The 18,926-nt window shown below is 42.9% G+C and overlaps 1 protein-coding gene across 9 annotated transcripts in view; it reads left to right on the top strand.

The window, feature by feature from the left end:
• Window positions 1-18,926, top strand: part of NR1H3 (nuclear receptor subfamily 1 group H member 3) — a 31,529-nt gene that overhangs the window by 6,043 nt on the left and 6,560 nt on the right. For 6 of the 9 annotated variants that reach the window (XM_088166941.1, XM_014881925.2, XM_014881928.2 and 3 more), the window contains exons 2-3: window positions 12,499-12,742; window positions 15,544-15,810. In XM_088166941.1, the coding sequence (XP_088023067.1) occupies window positions 12,625-12,742; window positions 15,544-15,810 (385 nt within the window). In that variant the 5' untranslated portion in view covers window positions 12,499-12,624. Of the gene's footprint in view, window positions 1-1,308; window positions 1,354-6,375; window positions 6,541-12,487; window positions 12,743-15,543; window positions 15,811-18,926 lie in introns of those variants that run through there. The other 3 variants (XM_014881926.2, XM_088166944.1, XM_088166942.1) reach the window with 3 other exon arrangements.

The raw sequence follows: 18,926 nt of genomic DNA, 5'->3' as shown, positions 1-18,926 counted from the left end.
TAGGCTCATCTATTACTGCTTCTTGCCAAACAGGATGATACAGTGTATCTGCATACATCTATTTATGCTGTTATATCAGAGTAAATGTTTACATTACAAAATGGTCAGTTGTAATTACTGGGTGAATTTCTTTCCTCATGACTTGTACAAAACTGCATTTGAATAAAAAGGTCAAATCAAATATGCACTTTTTTATAATTATACTATAATCACACAAATCATGCACTGGATACATAAGAAAAAATATGCTTGCTGGAGTGTGCTATTAAATAACTGATTCTATCAGGGTAGTGTTATCTGTATTTAGCAGAATGAAATGGTTGGTTTTGGGAATTGTCTCTTTCCAGATCTTAAAATGAGCGTAACTCGTCATTCCTTGTCTTGTTTTTATTTGGAGATTGTAAGAGAGGTACCTCCCACCCATTTTATGCTGCCTCCACAAGCTCTGAGTGAACTGAACTAATTTAATAAGTGAATTGAAGAAACGAATCTTTCTCCCTTTTTAAGAAAGAGTTGTTTTGTACTGACTCTGCGGACTTAGTAACTTTCTTGAGTTTAGGAATTAGGCTTTTTAAACATTCTCCAGTAGGCATGTCCTGCTTAAATAAGGCCTGCTTGTGTTTGTTTAAATGGTTGTTTTAGACTTCATAATAAATTGCCATTAATTTAGAAAATAAATTACTAAGTGTAATAATGAAAACTGTGTGTTAAACCCATTTAAAGGAAAATGTTTGGAATTTAACTAGTCTTATCCAGAGCCTTTATGAATTGAGGGCGAGCAGGTAAGCTTCTGTACCAGCCCTGTAGTATGTCTTCTTGCCATGGACATACATGCAGAAATGTGCCAGCCCCCAAAAGACTCCACATGCCTTGCTAGAGATTTTTGCAGGAGGATTTCACAGTTAGAGATGCACACGTAGTGGCTTGTTGCACGTCTGCTGGTAGAAGCTCACATGCAGCTTTGTGTGGGCACATGAGCTTGCACTGGAGCAGCCTTTGGCACTTGCTGTGGTGGTGCATGCCTTGACATGCAGGCACACATGCACATTCAGAGTCCTGTGGGCAGCCCTGTGCAGCGTGCATTGGCTTGCATGAGAAGTGCCAATGAGCTTAGCTCAGCCAGCTGCAAGCTCCAAGAGTAGAAGGAGAAGCTGTCACCTGGCCCTCAAACAGCAGTTTTGTGATTCCAGTCTTCTGGCTGACTGCTTCCTGCCTTTGGCCATTGTGTGCAGGAAAGGAATAATATGCTGATTTCTGTGAAAGGGCTAGGAAGAAATTCAGAAGATGGCTTTTGTGTTTACAGCTGGTGAGATGGACATTCTCAGGCATCTGTATGTCTGGACAGGAAGCCAGGTAAGGATATGATGGGCAAGGATATGATTTAAGGTCCCTATAGCTTGAGGACAGGCAATGTTGCACTAATGCACCTTTAAGGAAGGTGTCAGAGCCCCTTCCTTAGCAAAGGAGGAGGGAACTTATGTTGTGAGGAGTGTTTTAAAGTGAAAAATAAAAATTTAAAATGTAAGATATGAAATAACTGTACAACTGTACAGTCATGCAGTGTAGCCTCTTATTGGTTTCTATGTGAAAAGTGGGGATGTAACTTGCTGGTATGGGACTGAAGAAAAATTTTTCCTTGGTGTGCAGAAAGCACTCAAACTGCTGTTTATTCTTGTAGAAATCAAACAGGAGTGGGGAAAGGAGAAACCTTTGCCTGAAGAAAACATATATTTTCTCCCTATCAGTTGTACTTAGAGGGCATTTTCTAAAGGTCTACTTTTAAGCAGCAGACTGAGGGTGAAGGCTGAAGAAAAAAACAAGAGACTGCAGACTTTGTTCTCCTTTGTTTCAGTATCATCTTCCACTGCTACTCCCTGATACTTGCTCTGGGTGGTGCCTTTAGCAATGTCCCAGAATCAGTGGGCCATCCACACCCTTCTTCCTTGACACAAGGATCAAAATAAGAAATGGAGCCACTTGTTGGCTTAGTCCCATGGCCTACTCCCACACACTCGTACATGTGCTGCATTTTGCAGCCTTGCTCTCGGATTTGCACTTATTTCTGAGAAGTCAAGGTTATAGGGGTGCTCTGATAGGATAATGTTTGCTTGCTGGCTTTGTGCAGACCCTGCTGGAGCATCGGTCTTTGTAGGCTAGCTGGCTTCTCGTTTGTCCATGGCTCACGTGTGATGGCTCCCTTCTTGTGGCTGGGTTATGCCAGAGTTGGGAACAGACTGCACTCCTTGCAGCAGGATCCTTTGTGACAAACTCAGATGGTCTCATGGTTACATTCTCTTTCATTTTCTGTTAGAGCCTTTGTGCAGGCTTTCAGTCTGTTCTGAGCTGTTATTGGGGCAAAAGGAAAACACTGCTCTGCTAGCACCTCTGGTTTCTGTACCTTGGTAGTGCACTTTGTGCATGGATGAGGGTGAGGCCTCCTGGGTGCTTGGAGACAAAGTGTGAGGAGAGCCGGTGGCTCTGTTTTCCCATCTGGTGGGTGTGCCGAGAGTGCAGCCATTTCACTGGCTGGGGTTTGAGTGGTGGATTCTGCCCGGCTCTGGACTGTTTTTGAGCTGAGTGTTTGTGGTGATGTCAGGCAGTGTGAGAAGGGAACATGACTTGGCAGGACAAAGTCTGCAGAAAGTTCAGCTCCACATTTGGCCAAGAGCCTCGAAGGGAATGAGATCGACACACGCATTCTGCTACACAGCCTGTCACACGCCCTCTCACATGCTCCCTTCCTGTCACACAGATCTCTTTCTCTCATTTTCAGACCTTTAACCCTTCCATCCTAGCTTCTGCTTGGTGATTTATAGAACTCAGAGAAGTCCTCCTTATTTTGTTGATACTGTACCTTGTAAGAGTTCAGTTGCAATGACCCCCAAAGCAGAAATAGCCCATACAGGCCAGAACTAGAAAAGTAGTCAAAAGCAGGGCAAGTTTACTTTGCAGCAACGCTCTTAATAGTCCTTTATTCTGACCTGCACCACTCTGTCAGTCTTTGCTGTATTTCTTGGCAGCTTTTCTGATCTCCTTTATTGCTCTGCTGCGGTCTTCTGGCTGATCTATGTTTGGATATGTACATGTACAATCCTGCCTCTCCTCCTGCTCTTCTAAGAGCAGTATTAGCAAAACCTGACAAAATAGATACCTGATGATGCTTGAGTGGGGAATAGACTACCAGTCAAGCTTACTCTGAAACAGTTTAAAAATCTATTACAGTATCCCTCTGATATGTTCTTTATATAGGTATTTCTGTAGTACCATAATTTCTTCCTGACCTCTGTGCTACATCTAGGGATGATCCTTCCATGAATGGGAATTGTGCTTTTCCCCTACTGCCCTGAAGGGAATCTTAATGAGTTTCCTGCCTGTTTTGCAATCCAGTACTGTACTTCTGGTTTGCCTGTGAGCGGTAGTATTTTTTTTGATTAATGCTTTTGGGTGGAATGGTGCTTGGATACAAAGTGTTATATAGAGGCATTATTAAGAGGCTGTTTCCCAGAAACAATCTTGTATCAGTTATGGTGATGTGCAGCATGCTGGTGGAACTACTCCTGGGGTGGGAGGAAAGGAGGAAGTTGGAAAAATGAACAAACAATTTTACTGTAAGCAGCCCTCCCCTTCTGTTCTTTCCTCTTTTGCCTCTCTTCTTCATGTCCTCTAATTTCATAGGTAGAGGATGGGGAAGACCAGTGTGAAAATGAAGGTGGTCTGGACAAGGGATAGGAGTTCACTTTTTGGCTTTGCCATGATATATCCTATGGCTTTACATGTCTTTTATTATCTTGTCTTCCTGATAAAATGGTGCAGCTGCTGCTGCTTTTTTGCTTTTATCTTTTTAGCAGCTCAGAGCTGTGAGTGGACTGTGCCATGTTCCTGCTCAGAGGAGGCAACAGCAGTTTGAGGCTCTGTGTTGAAGAGATGCACTGAGACAGCCTGGGGAGCTGAGATTTCCCTTTTGTGATTCTGGCTGATAAAGGTGCTTGGCTAGAATAGGCATGGATCATGAAATACTGTTCTCTTACTGCATAGTTGAGATGAAATAATTTTTTAAGGGAACAATCAAGTAAAAAAAACCCAACCAGTATGTTGTGGGATTAGTTATCACTACCATTTTCTATCTGCAGAAAAAAGGCCTGCAATACTCTTTTCTAGACATAATCTTATTGGTCCTCTTATTCCTTATGGACTAGGTTTAGCCCTTTTCTCTGGAATCTCCACTACCAGGATGTTATTTTGGGTATTCATTCTTGCTTCTCTCTTTTGAAAGTTCTGATCTCTTGCTTCAGATTGGAAGTAGCATTGGGGTGACTTCTCCAATCTGCTGTGAGTCAGACTCATGTTTCCTTGAAGCAGGGCTATGACATCTGTGGGACTAAGGGTCGTAAAGGACTAATGTAGGCTCCATGGTGGAGTTTTTGTTCTGTAATGTGGTGCCCCAGGAAAGTCCAAATTATTGAAGAGAGATGCTTCTCTAATTCTCCCCATTGCCTTCCAACTTCTATGCAAGTCCCATTTAAAAAAACCTAGCTTTTTGGACCCAGTTGGTTATTGTCACTGCTTCTGATCTTGGTGACACTATTACTTCTTGTCTCTTAAACTCAGTTCTCTGGTAAGACAAAAAGAAGCTCTGGATTATGAAACTGTTGCTTCAAAGAAATGCCTGACTGTTATGTTTTGCATAGCTATACATAATTGTGCAGAACAAGATATTGATGGCTAAGTAAATATAGAGAAGGCATGCAGAAAGAAACTGAGTCTGTGGTCCTGTTTTCCATGATGCCATGCAGTAGCATTTGTAAAGAAACCGAGGTGGTGGGGTCAGATTGCATTTTTGGCCTCCAAGTAGGATGTGATGAGCTGTCGCTGCATGAAGGGTGTGTAAGAGCTGGTCAGCAGCAGCATTAATGAGCTGCAGACACCTCAACTTTAACTTTCCAAACAGAAGGGGAATTTTGTTAGTAGATTATTTCATAGAGGAAATTTTGTTGGTTGCTTGAACACTTTTAACATGTGGTTTTATTTTTTTTTTTTTTTTGGTTGGTGGTATGTATATCTGGTGCTGGGGTTAGAAATGTGAAGAAATGACATTATTAGCCAATACAGGGGCCCTAGAAAGAAAAACAGACATGTAAACCAAAGCCACCTTTACATAGATACATTTAGATGTGCAAGGGGAAAAAAAGACTTTCTGCTAGGATGGCTAAATTTGCTTGGAGAAATTGAGTGCTACTGGCAAAAGAATGTTGTTTCCAATTTAAAGTGAGTTTCCTTAGGGAAAAATTGCTATTATAGTTGATGCTGACACGTTCTGTGGACAAGGACTCAGGCTGGATTCCCTCCCTTCCGCTTCCCAAGAAGTGGCACAGAGCTGTCCTTTGCTTTTCTGCTAGCAGCTGCTCTGAGTGTTTCATCCTCCTGGGAGGAGCACAGATGGGATTTTTCCTGTAGGAAGCCCCTATCAAAGACTCAGCCATGCTTCCTGCCATCTGAAGGTCGGTGCTGATAGTGGTGTTGAGCTGTCAGTGAGCTGGAGTCGTGGCCAGACACGGGGGATTATTGCAGTTCAGCTACAAACAGCGAGTTCTGCTCATGTTCATCCCTGTGAGTGCTGCAGAATGTCTCTCTAAAGTCACTGCTCTGTCTCCTCCCCATGTTAGGACACTGGCTTCACAGCTCACCTCGCCAGACAGAACCGAGGAGGGATGACTTGTCATTTTACAGCATGGCATGGAGGGATGCTGCTGCTGTCACATCTTCCTCACTGTAAGCCTGTGCATGCTCTGGTTTTGGCAGTTCCTGAGGTGGCAATACTCTAGGTTAGTCAGAAGCTTGAAAGCTGAGGTGACAGTAGAAAGCCTGGAAGGGGCTAGAGGATTTTTTTTTTAATCAGATCAGAGTCGTGTTGTTTTCCAGAGTTCAAAGGAACTTGTGTCAATGGCCTTTTAAAGGAATTTCATGGCATCAAGGTGGCTACATCACTCCTGATATCACTTGTTATTCATCTCCTGTTCATTAACCGGGGAGAAGTCTGATCTTCTTACCATGATCCCTCCCTCCCTCCCTCCCTCCCTCTCTCCCTCTCCCTGTTTCCCTGCCCTCTCTCCTCTCTCTTCCCTCCTCTTCTCCCTCTTTCCCTATCCACTTGTCTGCTTCTTTCTGTCTCCCGTTGTCAGAGAGGACCAATACTTCCTTGCAAACAGGAAGAGAGGCGAGAGCAGCCCTGTGTGCAGTGTGAATGAACTCCAATACCCCCGTCTCCTTTCTCTCGGCTCAGTTGCAGAACCAAGGACATCCGGCAGTCGGGAGAGAGGGAGGAAAAATAAAGGCACAGCCCATTTCAGGATCTTACCCACGCTGAAAGTAGTCAGGCTATGCTCTCTTTTTCTCTTGCTCCTTGTGTCGACATGGCTCTCTTTGATCAGGCAGAAACCAAGAGTTGAAGGAAAGGGCAAACCCAAAACCTCAGCCCTTGCCAGACAAGGTGTAATGAGAGGCAGGTGAGAGAGCAGGGAGCACCTGCTGCTGCTGGATGAGGTGTGTGTGCAGGAGAGCTGACTTGCAAAACAGTTCTATTGGGGCTGAACTTTGCAGAGCCTGTAGTTTCCTGGGTGGGACTGGAGTCAGTGCATTCTGTTGTCATCTGATGTAAAATTTGGGAAGCCGTATTTCCAAAATGAGAGAGTCTACAGGTTCTGCAGGAAAGAAACCTTGTTCTCTGCAAATCATGGACTAGGACATGGATTTGGTTGTTTGGACTTTTTATGTGGAGCAAAGCAGAAGTACTCTGGGCTTACTCTACCCTGTTTTATTGCATTGTGTTTGGTCATACAGTTGTGCCTTGAGATTCTAATTCACTTTTAACCCATTTGATCACTTGTTTCAGTCCTATATTCCTTCTTGGCTGATGTAGGGTAAACTGGCTTGGAACTCCTGTTGCTGCCATTGATTGTTTATGATAGACACTCTTTACCCACAGAATAGCTAAGTCATATGAAGATCAGATTCATAAATGTCCGTAGAACTCTTTGCACTTTGGTTGTAATTAAAAGGTCTAATTCTAGAAGGAAAGTTATGGAGACTTCCAGTCCCCAGAACTCAGGTTTAGGGTGTTTATCACCAACAGCCAGACTTCTCCCTTCTCAGTGTTCTTTTAGACATACTGTCTTTCAGTGTAACACCTTCCAGGAAACAATTGTTACACCTTTTTTCTCTTCCCAGTACTCTTTCAACCAAGTGACATATATTTATTTTAATCTTTTGAGTTGTTAGTCACTTCTGTTGTTGTTCTCTGAACTTTGTGGTGATTTCCATGCCTGACCTGGTTTGAGACCAAACGAAACCCAGTGAGAGTTGGATGCTGCAGTGAGCCCACTTCAAAGGGAAAGACAAATACCTGGACAAAGGCCATGCCAGGAATCAGCAGTTATGGGTAATAAAGGAGTTGGTCAGCAGCAGGAGTAAAACCCAAAGTAAGGTGGGGGACAGGGGGAGGAAGGCAGGCTCTGGAACCGAGCTGGGGAGGGAGAGGTGGCAATTAACACCTTAACATGAGGGCAGGAGACTGGAAGGCAGCTGTGGAGCTGGGAGTGACTTATAGGACACTTCTGCATAATTGTCAACGGTGGCAACAACTTAAAAAGCTCACAGAACAGTGCTACAATATTGGACAGCTGCTCATGGTCAGCTGAAGCTAGCTGGACAGCAAATGAAAGCAACCAGGAGGCTGTAGCTTTTCTTTATCAGCTTGGGACTCATGGTGGCTTGCAAACCCTTTCCAGTTTGTGGTTGCCTTTATGTTTCTGGGAAATCAAAATAGATAATGTGATTTCAAATTGTGTCCCTACAGTTCTCTGAGATAGGGATTTACAGAAGGGGCACTGAGCTAGTCTGTTCCCTGAGAGTTGCAGGACTGTTTTTTCCATTCTTTGTAAACATATTGCTCAAAATCATTGTTTACAGTATCCTATTGCACTGCTTTTCGCATTTTGCATTTTCATAATTTGTCTCTCCCATTGCCAATCTGAAGTTATTATTTTTCCACAAGTTTTGACAGTTTTTACATGTAATATTAGTTTATTTTCAAAGTGACAGATTCATTTTCTGTCTTGAAAGTTGCAGGGTGTCTTTTTCAACGTTTTCCTAATTGAAACATGTACATATGTATACTTTTGCCTCACTCATAGACCTGCTATCTGTTTCAGCATTTCTTGAGAAATGTGACGATGTAGAGAGAAGGAAGAAGAATGAGCCAACATGAGCTGGGAATAGTCTTGGTTTCTCTGAAGCAGCTACAAGGTAGTACCAAGGTCCTAGGGAAGATCTGTGGAAATCCTCTGGCTGCTATACCAGACACAGTATAGGAGAAGCATTAGGTCACAAAATATGGTTATTCTGTATGAAAGGATTGGAACAGTGGTTCCTCTCAAGGGGTTTAGTTCTCTGCTGGTGCTGTAGAGTCCTGTGAAATCTCAGTCTAAGCGGTCGTTTTTGATGTTTTTTTTTTTCCTTGTCAATTTAGATCTGCAGCCAGCATTTGATACCCAAGGTAGCATTATCATTGTGTGAGTTGTGCATTTAGGTTTCAGCAGAGGTTATTATGCAATGCCATGGGCCCAGCTTTCAGAGATAAATGCTAGCAGCCAATGTCAATCTGTACTGCGTGTCAGCGCATGCTTAGAAGCCAAAATGCCAGATTATATCCCTGCTTTAGTTACCTCTGAAAGATAGCCCTTCCTGTCAGATGTATTTGTTCACCAACAGCCTGTTAAGGTCTGTGCAGAGGTGCCATCCTGTTGAGACACAGTGAGCACAGTCATGGTAGCATATATATACAAACATGAGGTCTCTTCTGCTGATGCTGACACGCTGCAGAGTGCCTGCTTGGGATTCATTACAGAAATGAAACATAGCTATATATGTTTGCCTTGGCAGAAACTATAGGATATTGTAATTTACAGGGCCAGGACTGTGATGAGTAAATCCTGTTTTGAAGGATCACAGAGACTTGAATAAACTTTCTAAAAAGCTACTCTTTCCCTTGAGCATCCATTATTTGGAGGCAAAGGGCTTATTGTACTGTTCCTCTGAATATTCATGTGTTACACAGTACAGTTACTTCAGAGATGTGCTTGGATCTGGTCTGGTTCCTGATCCTTAAACCCCTTACAGAAAGTGCCAAACTAAGAATACCAGGGGGAGTACAGCAATCTGTAGCAGAAGTGTCACAGTAACTGCATTTGGATCATTTGGTTTCTATATATTCTGTGCTGCCCAATGGTATCTCCTTTACTTGTCCTCAATGAACGTGGGACAATAGCTTGGTATATTCTGTAGCTTAGTGTGTTGATGATGGGTCAGATGAAAGTCTTCCAGAAGAATGTGTAAGTGCTTCAGCTGGTTTAGAAGAGGACTCAGCTGAGGGAATGGGATGAGATTGTTGCTGGAGGAAATGATGAATGTTTCTGGCATTTAGCATGAGGGGCAAGAGCCAGGGTTGCCATCTCTAGTCTCTGAAAAAAACAGTACTTTGTTGTAAGAGTGCTGACCTGGAGACCATCAGTATATGAGTTGTTCTCTTTTCTCAGAAAAGAAGGGGAGATGGAAGAAATTGAGTAGGGGGAAGCTGATGGTGACACATTTCGGAAGTCTTTAGTGTCATATTTAAGACATGGATGGCAACGGATGGCAGAAATTTGTTTGCCTCAGCATTTCATCTCTGTATGTTTCCTTACTGGAGTATGTCTGCTCATCAAGATGCTGCATTTGAGAGAAGTGATTGCTTCATCTTTTGTCACATGGCCAGTCCTGGTTTCTAAAACTGAAGGAGTTGAGACAGACAGCGGGAGGCAGCACAGCAGACTGTGTCAAGAAGACAGTGTTCCCTCTTGCAGTTACAGCTTGCATCACCTTTCTGCATTTTTGGTTGAAGTGATGGTGCAGATTGGAAGGTGTGAATCTCTAATAGCGTGATTATTAGTACAAAACTCGGCGAGATTTTAATCGTGTAAAAACAATCGTCATGCATTTCTGTGAAAACTAAGCCTCAGGCCTTGTGATACAGCCTCTTACTTGTGTGCATGTGAGGAAAATGCTCAGTAGGCTTCTTTACCTAGCACCAGAGTGCTGCTGTTTGTGGTTAGGTCAGTTTTTCACAGCCTGCAACTGTTATTGCACCTACAAAAGAAAAAACACTGTCTTTAGGAGCAGAGAAGACAAGTAACCTTTTCTATCTGGCCCATTCTGTTTTGGGAAGGTTGGAGGCTGGTGCATGAAGCAGGAACACACTGGGTAGTTCTACAGCACAGATTGTGGCTTCTCTGTTGCCGTCTCCTGGATGTGCACATGGATTTGTATTCCCCTCCCTCTTGGTAGCTTGCAATCTCTCAGACACTCCCCTCTGGGCTCCAGATGTCTTGCTGACAGCAAGTTTCACTCTTGCAGTGTCAGTCGCTGTGCAGATCACATAGTTTTGAAATCCCATCAGACCGTAATTACCCTCCTCTTTTGTTTTCTTGGATAAGTTTCAGTTGTGGCTGGGATTCACTAAGAGTGGGTCACTGAACTGAAGGCCTGGGCCTGAGCACTGTCACTCAGTCCCTCAGATGAGTGATCAAACCCTTCCTTTGAAAAATTGCTGCAGTAGTGCTGCTGGTGATTCATTCTGCACAATAATTAATCTCTGAGTGAGTCTTTTGCATGGTTTAAAGGAATGTGGAGATGCAGAGGCTTACTCTTAGCTTTCTAGTTTCATGCCCAAACATGTCCAGAGACATCCATGTCAGCATTGGTGAGGAGCTTACATAGGACTAGGAGTACAAGTTGGGTTTGCATTTATTACAGTAAAGTTCCCATCTCCATCTGATGCCCTATGCTGCTTCCACAAGGTTTTCAGATTCTGCAAGATTTCCTGGGGAGACTTCTTTTAAAAAAAAGTTGATTGTGGTAGCCACATTGTTCCTTTGAGGACTATGAGTTTCTTCAAACTGGTTGCAAATCACATCGATTAGGTTGTACTTTCCCATAGTAGGACTTCTTTCTGTCTCTGTTTAAGTTTCATATTTGCTGTCACTGCTTTTATCCTAGGTAGTTTATTTTTCCAGCTCTCTAAGGGAAGGGAGCTCTGAATTTTTAATGCAGTCTGAGGCTGTGTTTACAAATGTCACGTGAATTAATGTGCCCTGTGGGTTTTAACACCTGCATCCACAGTGTAATTGGAGATGACAGGAGCTCAGCAGGCCTGAGAGTTTGACTTGGTTTTATACTTGATGCCTGTTTCAGCGTTCTGGGAGGGGGTTTGTTTGTGGGAACACTTCTCAGAATGTCAAAAACAAAGATGAAAGCAGAGTTGTGTGGTCTGGTCCAAATATGCAGGAGGAAAGAAGGGACCTGGGACAGTGGTTCTCTGCTTCTTCATTGTCAGCACTACAGAGTGTGAGGCATGCCCCTGCTTGCCTCATGCTCTTGTCTGGGCTTGTCTGATGCTCAATCTGGGCTGCTTCAGAGCTTTCTGTCACCTCCTGTCTTTCAGGGACTGACAGGCTTCCAGTCCTGAACTCAATCACTCAAACCTGGTACAGGCCTTTCACGTAGTTGCTTTTTAAATCAGTTAATCTCTTTAGCTTGCATTGGTAAATCACTGAGTTAAGATCAACTGACGTTCAATCAGCTTAGGGGTGTTTACATTAGCAATTTGCATAAGTTTCACTGAATCTGTACAGTCAAACGAGTAGGGTCCTTTTCTGTGCTGGTGGGGCTTTTTGGAAAAAGTGGTTGGATTTGCTTTCCAGTTTCAGGTTCTGTAGTGGAGCCAGGGCTGTATAATAAAGATGCTTTCCAGTATGGTTTCTGGGTTCCATAAAAGAACCTCAGAAGGTTGGTGGTGAATCCATTTCCTGAGAATGGCATCATGGCCATTTCCCATAGGCAGGATCCTGGCTTTCAATTTCATACTGTAGGTGAGGGGAGGATTTGTCATCCTTATCTTTGACGCATTATCAAGCTTTGTCACAGTAAGAGGGAAATTCGATCTTTTGTAGTCTGCTAAATAATTGTATGAAAAATCTCTTTTCGATTTTCTCTATGCTCTGCAATACATGCACCAAAATTCAGAGCAGCTGGCAGCACTGAGCTGTTTGTTACTGGAAGTTTTAACAAAGGCCACTGGTTATAATGCCAGGAATTTCCCTCTTACACACTTGGAGAGATCACGGATGAAGTGCACTGGTAGTGTTAGTAGTAATGAAGACTTGTCTTGCTTTGATAAGTCTGTTGGCAATGAAAGAATAGTTTTGCACCTGGATATGCTAGTCTTGTACCTTTTACCACACTTTGTTAAAATACTGTGTTTCAAGAGAATAAACATTAATAAAACAAAGCTAATTACGGAAACGAAATCTCGAAGCTTGCTTGTAATACAGCGTGTAATGGATTTTGGAAGTTAATAGTCTCAATAGTTGAACTCTTGCCTCTTTTGCATATTTGTTTTTTCCACAGGTACTTCCTGACTTTCAGTAGGAGAGAGAAACTGAGGACTTTGAAGATAGATGCCTGTGGCCCCTTGCTTGGCAGAAACAATGCTGCAGCGATGAGATTATAGCGAGCCCTTCCTGTGTGGCCTCCATGGGTCCCACTCAACTCAGCACACAGGATCATGGGAAGAGGGTGGCAAGTGTATTTGAGATGGAGGAGGAAGGGCTTCCACTCTTCCCTGCCTCAGAGAACCCCCCTGAGCATGCAGGTATGCAAAAATTCTCACTAAATCCATGCAAGAGAAAGGCTGTCCATTCTTTCAGCTGCAAGCAGAAATTGATACTTGGCAAAATTTTAGGACAAGTTCTACTGTGCTTGAGACACTCAGAGATGATGTCTAAGAATAGAATCAGTTATTCATAGCTAAAGATTGGGTTTATCTAAGTGATAAATGCATTGAATATTTTGCTTATTTGACCTTTTAGAAGCTAGGTCCATGGCAGTAAGATAAATTAATTTTTTTTAGCCTTATCAAAAGCTGCTGAACAATAAAGCTTTACTATAGATGACAATCCAACAAGGGTAGGTGGTGCAAAGAGATGATAGGGTTTTGCAGATTCATACAGTGGGAAGACAGTAGGAGTTTCTCCTTGCATTTCTTATGTTAAGTGAGGGTGAAGAGTATCAGACATGGAATTGAGATTCTGTAGCTAAAGCTGCTGCTTATGGCCACAGTCCTACACTTTCAAACTTTAAGAAGACAATATAACATCTCTGGACAGGTAACAGGAAAAAAAGGAAAGCATAAATGCATAGGTTCATAATCTTAATGAAAATATGACAAATCAATGTATTTGCTCAGCAGTGAGGGAATGGGCAATCTTGATATAAAATGAAGAGATAATCTGAACATTGAATGAGGACTCAGAGTAGAAATGAAGAGTAGTTAAGAGGTGGTATGAGACTACCCAAGAAAAGCCCTTAAAATGGGTTTGAGGACTTGAAAAGAAAGTGATTGATAGATTGTTTCCTTATGAAAATGTAAGGAAAAAAGACACAAAATGTGGAAAATGCTTATTTAACAGGGTATCTACCAAGGAAGGAGAACCCTAATGAGAGCTAAAGGTTCAGAGGTGGCATTTATGCTTTCTTGATACATCTTAGATTATTTCTGTGTTATCTTTGACTACAGAAAATAACAATAATCATCTATATAACTAAAATACTTCATACTCAGAAATGGAAAATAATTTGCATAGATCAAAGAATAAGCCTATCTATCTCAATAAAGCAGTCATAGAAAAGGTAGGTAGTAGGAGAATAAATAAGAAGTTATGTAATGTCTTAAAGACAGCTAAGAAATCCAAAAGATGGACAGATTTATCTGGATTACTTTGCTGTTCCTCAGAAGCATGAACATCACTCGAGGCTTCAGCAAAGTTATCCCAGTTAGTCTGCCATTACATGTGTTTATACTAAGTAATCTGAAATAACTGTAGACATTGCATAATTTTTACTTGGTAATATATTGTGTGAAGAGAAGTATAGTGGAACAAGAGAGGAGATTATCAGAAATTTAACTTTTCTGATGATTTTGTTTGCTGTCCAATCTGCAATGAGAAGTGCAGGCCAAAACGAGTGACCTCCAGGCCTCTGTAAAGTCAGTGAGATTGAAAATCAACACCAAGATACTTACGGCTGAAAACTTGTATTGAGGAGCACAAATAATAATATCTGAGTGACCTAAAACTGGTTAGCATTTCAGGAACTTGAGCAGAACAGTAAATGTAAACACAAGAAAGGATAGAAGTATTGGAACAGTAAGTACAGAAATGAGACATGCATCTGTAATCCTGATGCTGATCAAAAAATGCAGTATGTTCTTCAAACTAAGCATTAACTCCAGTGTAAAGGCTTTCTAGGCATATCTAAACAAAATAGAGAGATTTATCAAGACATGCTGGTTGTAATCTTTATAACAGCTGCCACAGAAGAATGTATAATATCTGACATATAGAAAAATACCTGCACTATGAGCTGTGTAGAATATCAGATGTCAACATAGCTAGAATTAAATGGATGGAAAAGAGAGAGGGCTAATAGGGAGGGAATGCACATATGATATTGGCAAGCATTTGAATGGAGTGCATAAGATAAGATGTGTTGGAGCAGACCAGAGATGTTTTCAAGATGCAGAGCCACTGATAAGATTAAAATCTGTCTGAATGATATAGGAAGAACTGGGAGCTGCTGCACAAGACCATCTGAAATATGAAGCAGTAGTGAAGGCCCCATGTTTGAGTTAGAACAACAAGCTTTAGTAAACAAACTGTCACTATGAGAGTGTTTTGGTTTTAGGAGTGGGGAGTGCTTTTGTAGAAGAGGAAGTGATGGCTTCAGGATTCCAAAGGCTCACGGAGCTTGTGAAGTGTTCTGCTGAGTTAGCTCATTGCAGCTAACTCCACAAGCTGCTGTCTTCTGTCTCAACAGTTTCCTCAAGTGTTCCAGTTACAAGGATTGTCTGCTCAGTCTGGCTTTTGTAGAGTCACAGTTTCAGCACTAGCTTTGTTACTATTGAATTGAGGAAACATTTTTCCTTATTCTTGTGCATATGTATGGCAGAGAATAGAAGTAAGAGAACTGGAGGTGAATTCTGAAGAAATTTACTTTCTGCACAATCTTGGATTTCAGCTCAACTTTTTTGTAGGTCTTTCTCGCATTGGTAACTTAAATGAAATTGGAAAGTGCAGAAGAGCACTTGGCCTGAGCATGTTTTGTCTTTCACTCTGTTTGGAGGGGAACAAGTGTGAAGCTATATTTGTTTATATAGTTGAGGTGAAACCTTGTGAATTGTGTCAGTAAATGTCCTGCAGAAGATTTGCTCGCCCAGAAGGGTTGTGTGTGAAAAGGGAGACTTGATCTTTTCATCCATGTGCTTGGGAGATGGTGGGTTTGGGTGAGGATGTTGGCTGTCAGGAATGGGGCAGTCATCTGCAAACACCACGCTTCCTTCATGTCCGTGGGTTTTCTTTTCTCTTTTTTCTTCCTCGCTATCGTTCGTTTCGGTAGAAAATCCCCCCTTGAAGCGGAAGAAGGGCCCAGCCCCGAAGATGCTGGGAAATGAAGTGTGCAGCGTGTGTGGGGACAAGGCCTCCGGCTTCCACTACAACGTGCTGAGCTGCGAAGGCTGCAAGGGCTTCTTCCGCCGCAGCGTCATCAAGGGCGCGCAGTACGTGTGCAAGAACGGCGGCAAGTGCGAGATGGACATGTACATGCGCCGCAAGTGCCAGGAGTGCCGCCTGCGCAAGTGCCAGGAGGCCGGCATGCGGGAGCAGTGTGAGTGCGGGCTCCGGGCTCTGTGGATGTAGGGAGTGGGGGGTGTGGAAGCCGTGCGGGATGGATGTTGGAATGTGCGTGGGAAGTCACTGAGAGCTCGAGAAGAATCACACGGGAGGTGAGGCTGTTAGGGAAACGCCAGTGGTGTGCTGAGAGCCCCAGCTCTGCTTTATTCCTTGTAAGAACCCGTGGAATATACCAGCAGAGGAAAGACTCACATGCTCGTCAGGGTGCTGTAAAGTGTGTCACTAACGTCAGGCTTGTGACCAGGACTGTAAGATTGGTCACCGTGCTCCTTGAACAACAGGCACTTTTCTTTGCTTCCTACTGCGAGCTTGCAAAAGAGGTCAAGGGCAGCACCACAGCACTGCAGCTGTGTTTATGCGTGAGCTGATCTCATTGCTCCTTTTAGTGATCTCTGCTGTTTTTTTCACACAAGCCATAAGGCTGTTGTCTCTGAATATTCACCAGTATTTCTGCTTGCATATCAGGAACAGCCCTCCTTGCCTAAGGTATCCAGGTTTCATCCCTTTACTCGTCAAGACTGAATGAATGCTCAGTTAATGTTAGATCTGCGTGAAGTCTTCTTTTCTGACATCCAGCACCCAGAACAGCTAGGAACAGCAGGTGTTTCAGAAACATCTTATAACATAATTTTGCAAAAATTATGTCCCCCTGAGCTAGGAGACATGCTGTTCAGCTTTTCAGCATGAAACACAGCACATCAGCATCTTTGTCTCACTGGTTTGTATCAGCATTACATGTTCTGTCTTTACCCCGTTGCCCTGTTCCCAAGAGCTACAAAACATGTATTTGAAAAGCAATGCAGTAAGATCACTTGTCACTTTGCTTCTCTTTTGTTGCATGTAGATGCAGAGAGTCTCTGTATGTTTCTGCATTTAGTAATTGTTTTGTGTTGAATACAGCTCAGGAAAATTAGGTCAAAAGGAATCTTGGTGTTATTATCAAAAACTTGGCAATTCTTGTCGACTCTGTAATCCCCACTGCAAATTTGCCTTGTTAGTTTTGACAGAAACTGAGGGCTTTTTCCTCCAGCTGTTTCACTTGGAAGGTCATTCCAGAACTTCCCCCCTAGTAATTGCTGGAAACATTCTTCTAATTCCCAGACTGAAGTTATTCATGGCCAGTTTATTGTTCTTAAGCCAGTGTGAACCATGAGGTTAAATAATTCCTTCCCGACAAACCAAGTAAGTTAGATTGCTTTGAATTTAGCATGGTGTCAGAGCTTGCACATAGGCAGTTTTCAAGATTCATTAATAGCCAAGTAAAGTGTTATCAGATAAACATTTTTGTGCATCAGAGTCCCAAGATAGGGACTGTAATCACTTGGATCAATTACTTCCCTTCTTAAACTGACATTGTAAGTAGCATTCTCTAATCTTATCGATCCCCCTTATTTTGGTAATTGTACTGATTCCTTTGCTTTTGAATTGTAAACTTTTGAATTGTAAATTTTGTGCATGGTGCATGTACCTGTGCACACATCCTCCCTGTTGGAAATCTTAGCTTGACTGTGTTACGTTCTTTGCCTATCCTTGCAATCCCGAGAATGCTGTCTTACAGTGGCTCTCCAGTTCTTCTTTTGTTTAACATGATTCTGTTAGGAAGTGCAGTTATATACTTATTCAATTTTAGGGCCTGCTTTTTTCTGTAGCAGCTACAGAATCATCAAGGCTGGAAGAGATCTTTTAAGGTCATCAAGTCCAAATGTCTACCAGCAGTACCACTGTAACCCTTAAACCACTGAACTACATCACCGAGCACAGATCCAGGTGCCCTTTAAACACCTCCAGGGATGGTGACTCCATCACCTCCCAGGGCAGCTTGTTCCAATGCATGCCCTAACAAGTAAATTTTTTTTTAATATCTAATCTGAATATCCCCTGTGTCAGTTTAAGGTCATTTCTTCTTGTCCTCTCACTGTGGGCATGACAGGAGAGAGTAACCCCCGCCTCATTACAACCTTCTTTGTTTTCTATGTTATCTGTGCATTTTTAAAAATGGCCAAAGAATCTTTCAGTCCTTTTAAAGCCTTGTTTGTAAGGTCAAGCTTTGTTTATTTATTAGAGAGTTGTTTTTTTTTCGTTTTTAGCAATCAGTTCCTTTTCTGCTTCCCTTCCCTCCAGAGTGCCAGTCACAGCACACAGCCTGGTGCTGTCAGCAGCCTTGCTGAGGGTGCCCTCAGTTCCACTGCCCATCACTGACAAAGGTGTTCAACAGCACTGGTCCCAATACCAACCCCTGGTCTCCACCTGGACATGGAGCCATGGGCCACAACTCTGAGTGTGACCATCCAGCCAATCTTTTATCCTCCAAGTGATCTATCTGTCAAATCCATGCTATTCCAATTTAGAGACAAGGATGCATCGGTCCTGAGCTTGGAGGAGGTGATCCTTGAATATTAACCAGCTTTCTTGGGCCCCTCTTCCCTCCAGCACTTTATCTGATAGTACTCTACTGAGCAGATCCCTGAAGAGGCCAGAGGCTGCTCTCCTGAAGTCCAGGCCAGTGAACTTGCTTTGCACTCTCTCTCTCTGATGCCAGTATGATCACAGCCCTGCAGGTGTGTGCATGTCTCTAACTTCTCTTATTTATTCTCTCTGCTCTGTGCATTTGCATAGAGGCATTTAAGTTGGGCTCCTGATGAACCTGACTTACTGGATGGAGTGGCAGAAATTCCATTGTGCTGCTCTTCAGTTGCTCTCCTGCTGACTGCATACCCTCTCCAGTCTGTGGTCATCTCTTGCTGGCCCTGGCATCAAACTGGACTGGGAGAGGAGAGAAACAGATTGAGGTTCTTGTCCCTAGGCAGCTTTAGTTTAAATCCCTCTTCACTGCTTGGCAAGCCTACGAGAAAAGATGTGCTTCCCTTTCTCTGACAGAGGGACCCCATCAGCCCTCAGTAGCCTTTGAGTTGTTCTGTTCCTTACAGTGTTACATCCAAATAACATCTCCCCTTTGACTTAACAACCGAAGGAGACTTGTAACCCTATTCCTGAAGGACCTGTGGTTGGTCCTAAGTGCATTCATGCAAAGTTACTCTTCCATTATTCATCTTGGGGTATGTTACTGCTCTAGAGTTTGCTGCAGATGGC

Source organism: Sturnus vulgaris, chromosome 6 (genome assembly GCF_052056855.1).
Source record: "Sturnus vulgaris isolate bStuVul1 chromosome 6, bStuVul1.hap1, whole genome shotgun sequence".
Classification (NCBI taxonomy): Eukaryota; Metazoa; Chordata; class Aves; order Passeriformes; family Sturnidae; genus Sturnus; species Sturnus vulgaris.
The sequence above is the reverse complement of the archived record's forward strand: the minus strand, read 5'-3'. Positions and strand labels throughout refer to the sequence as shown.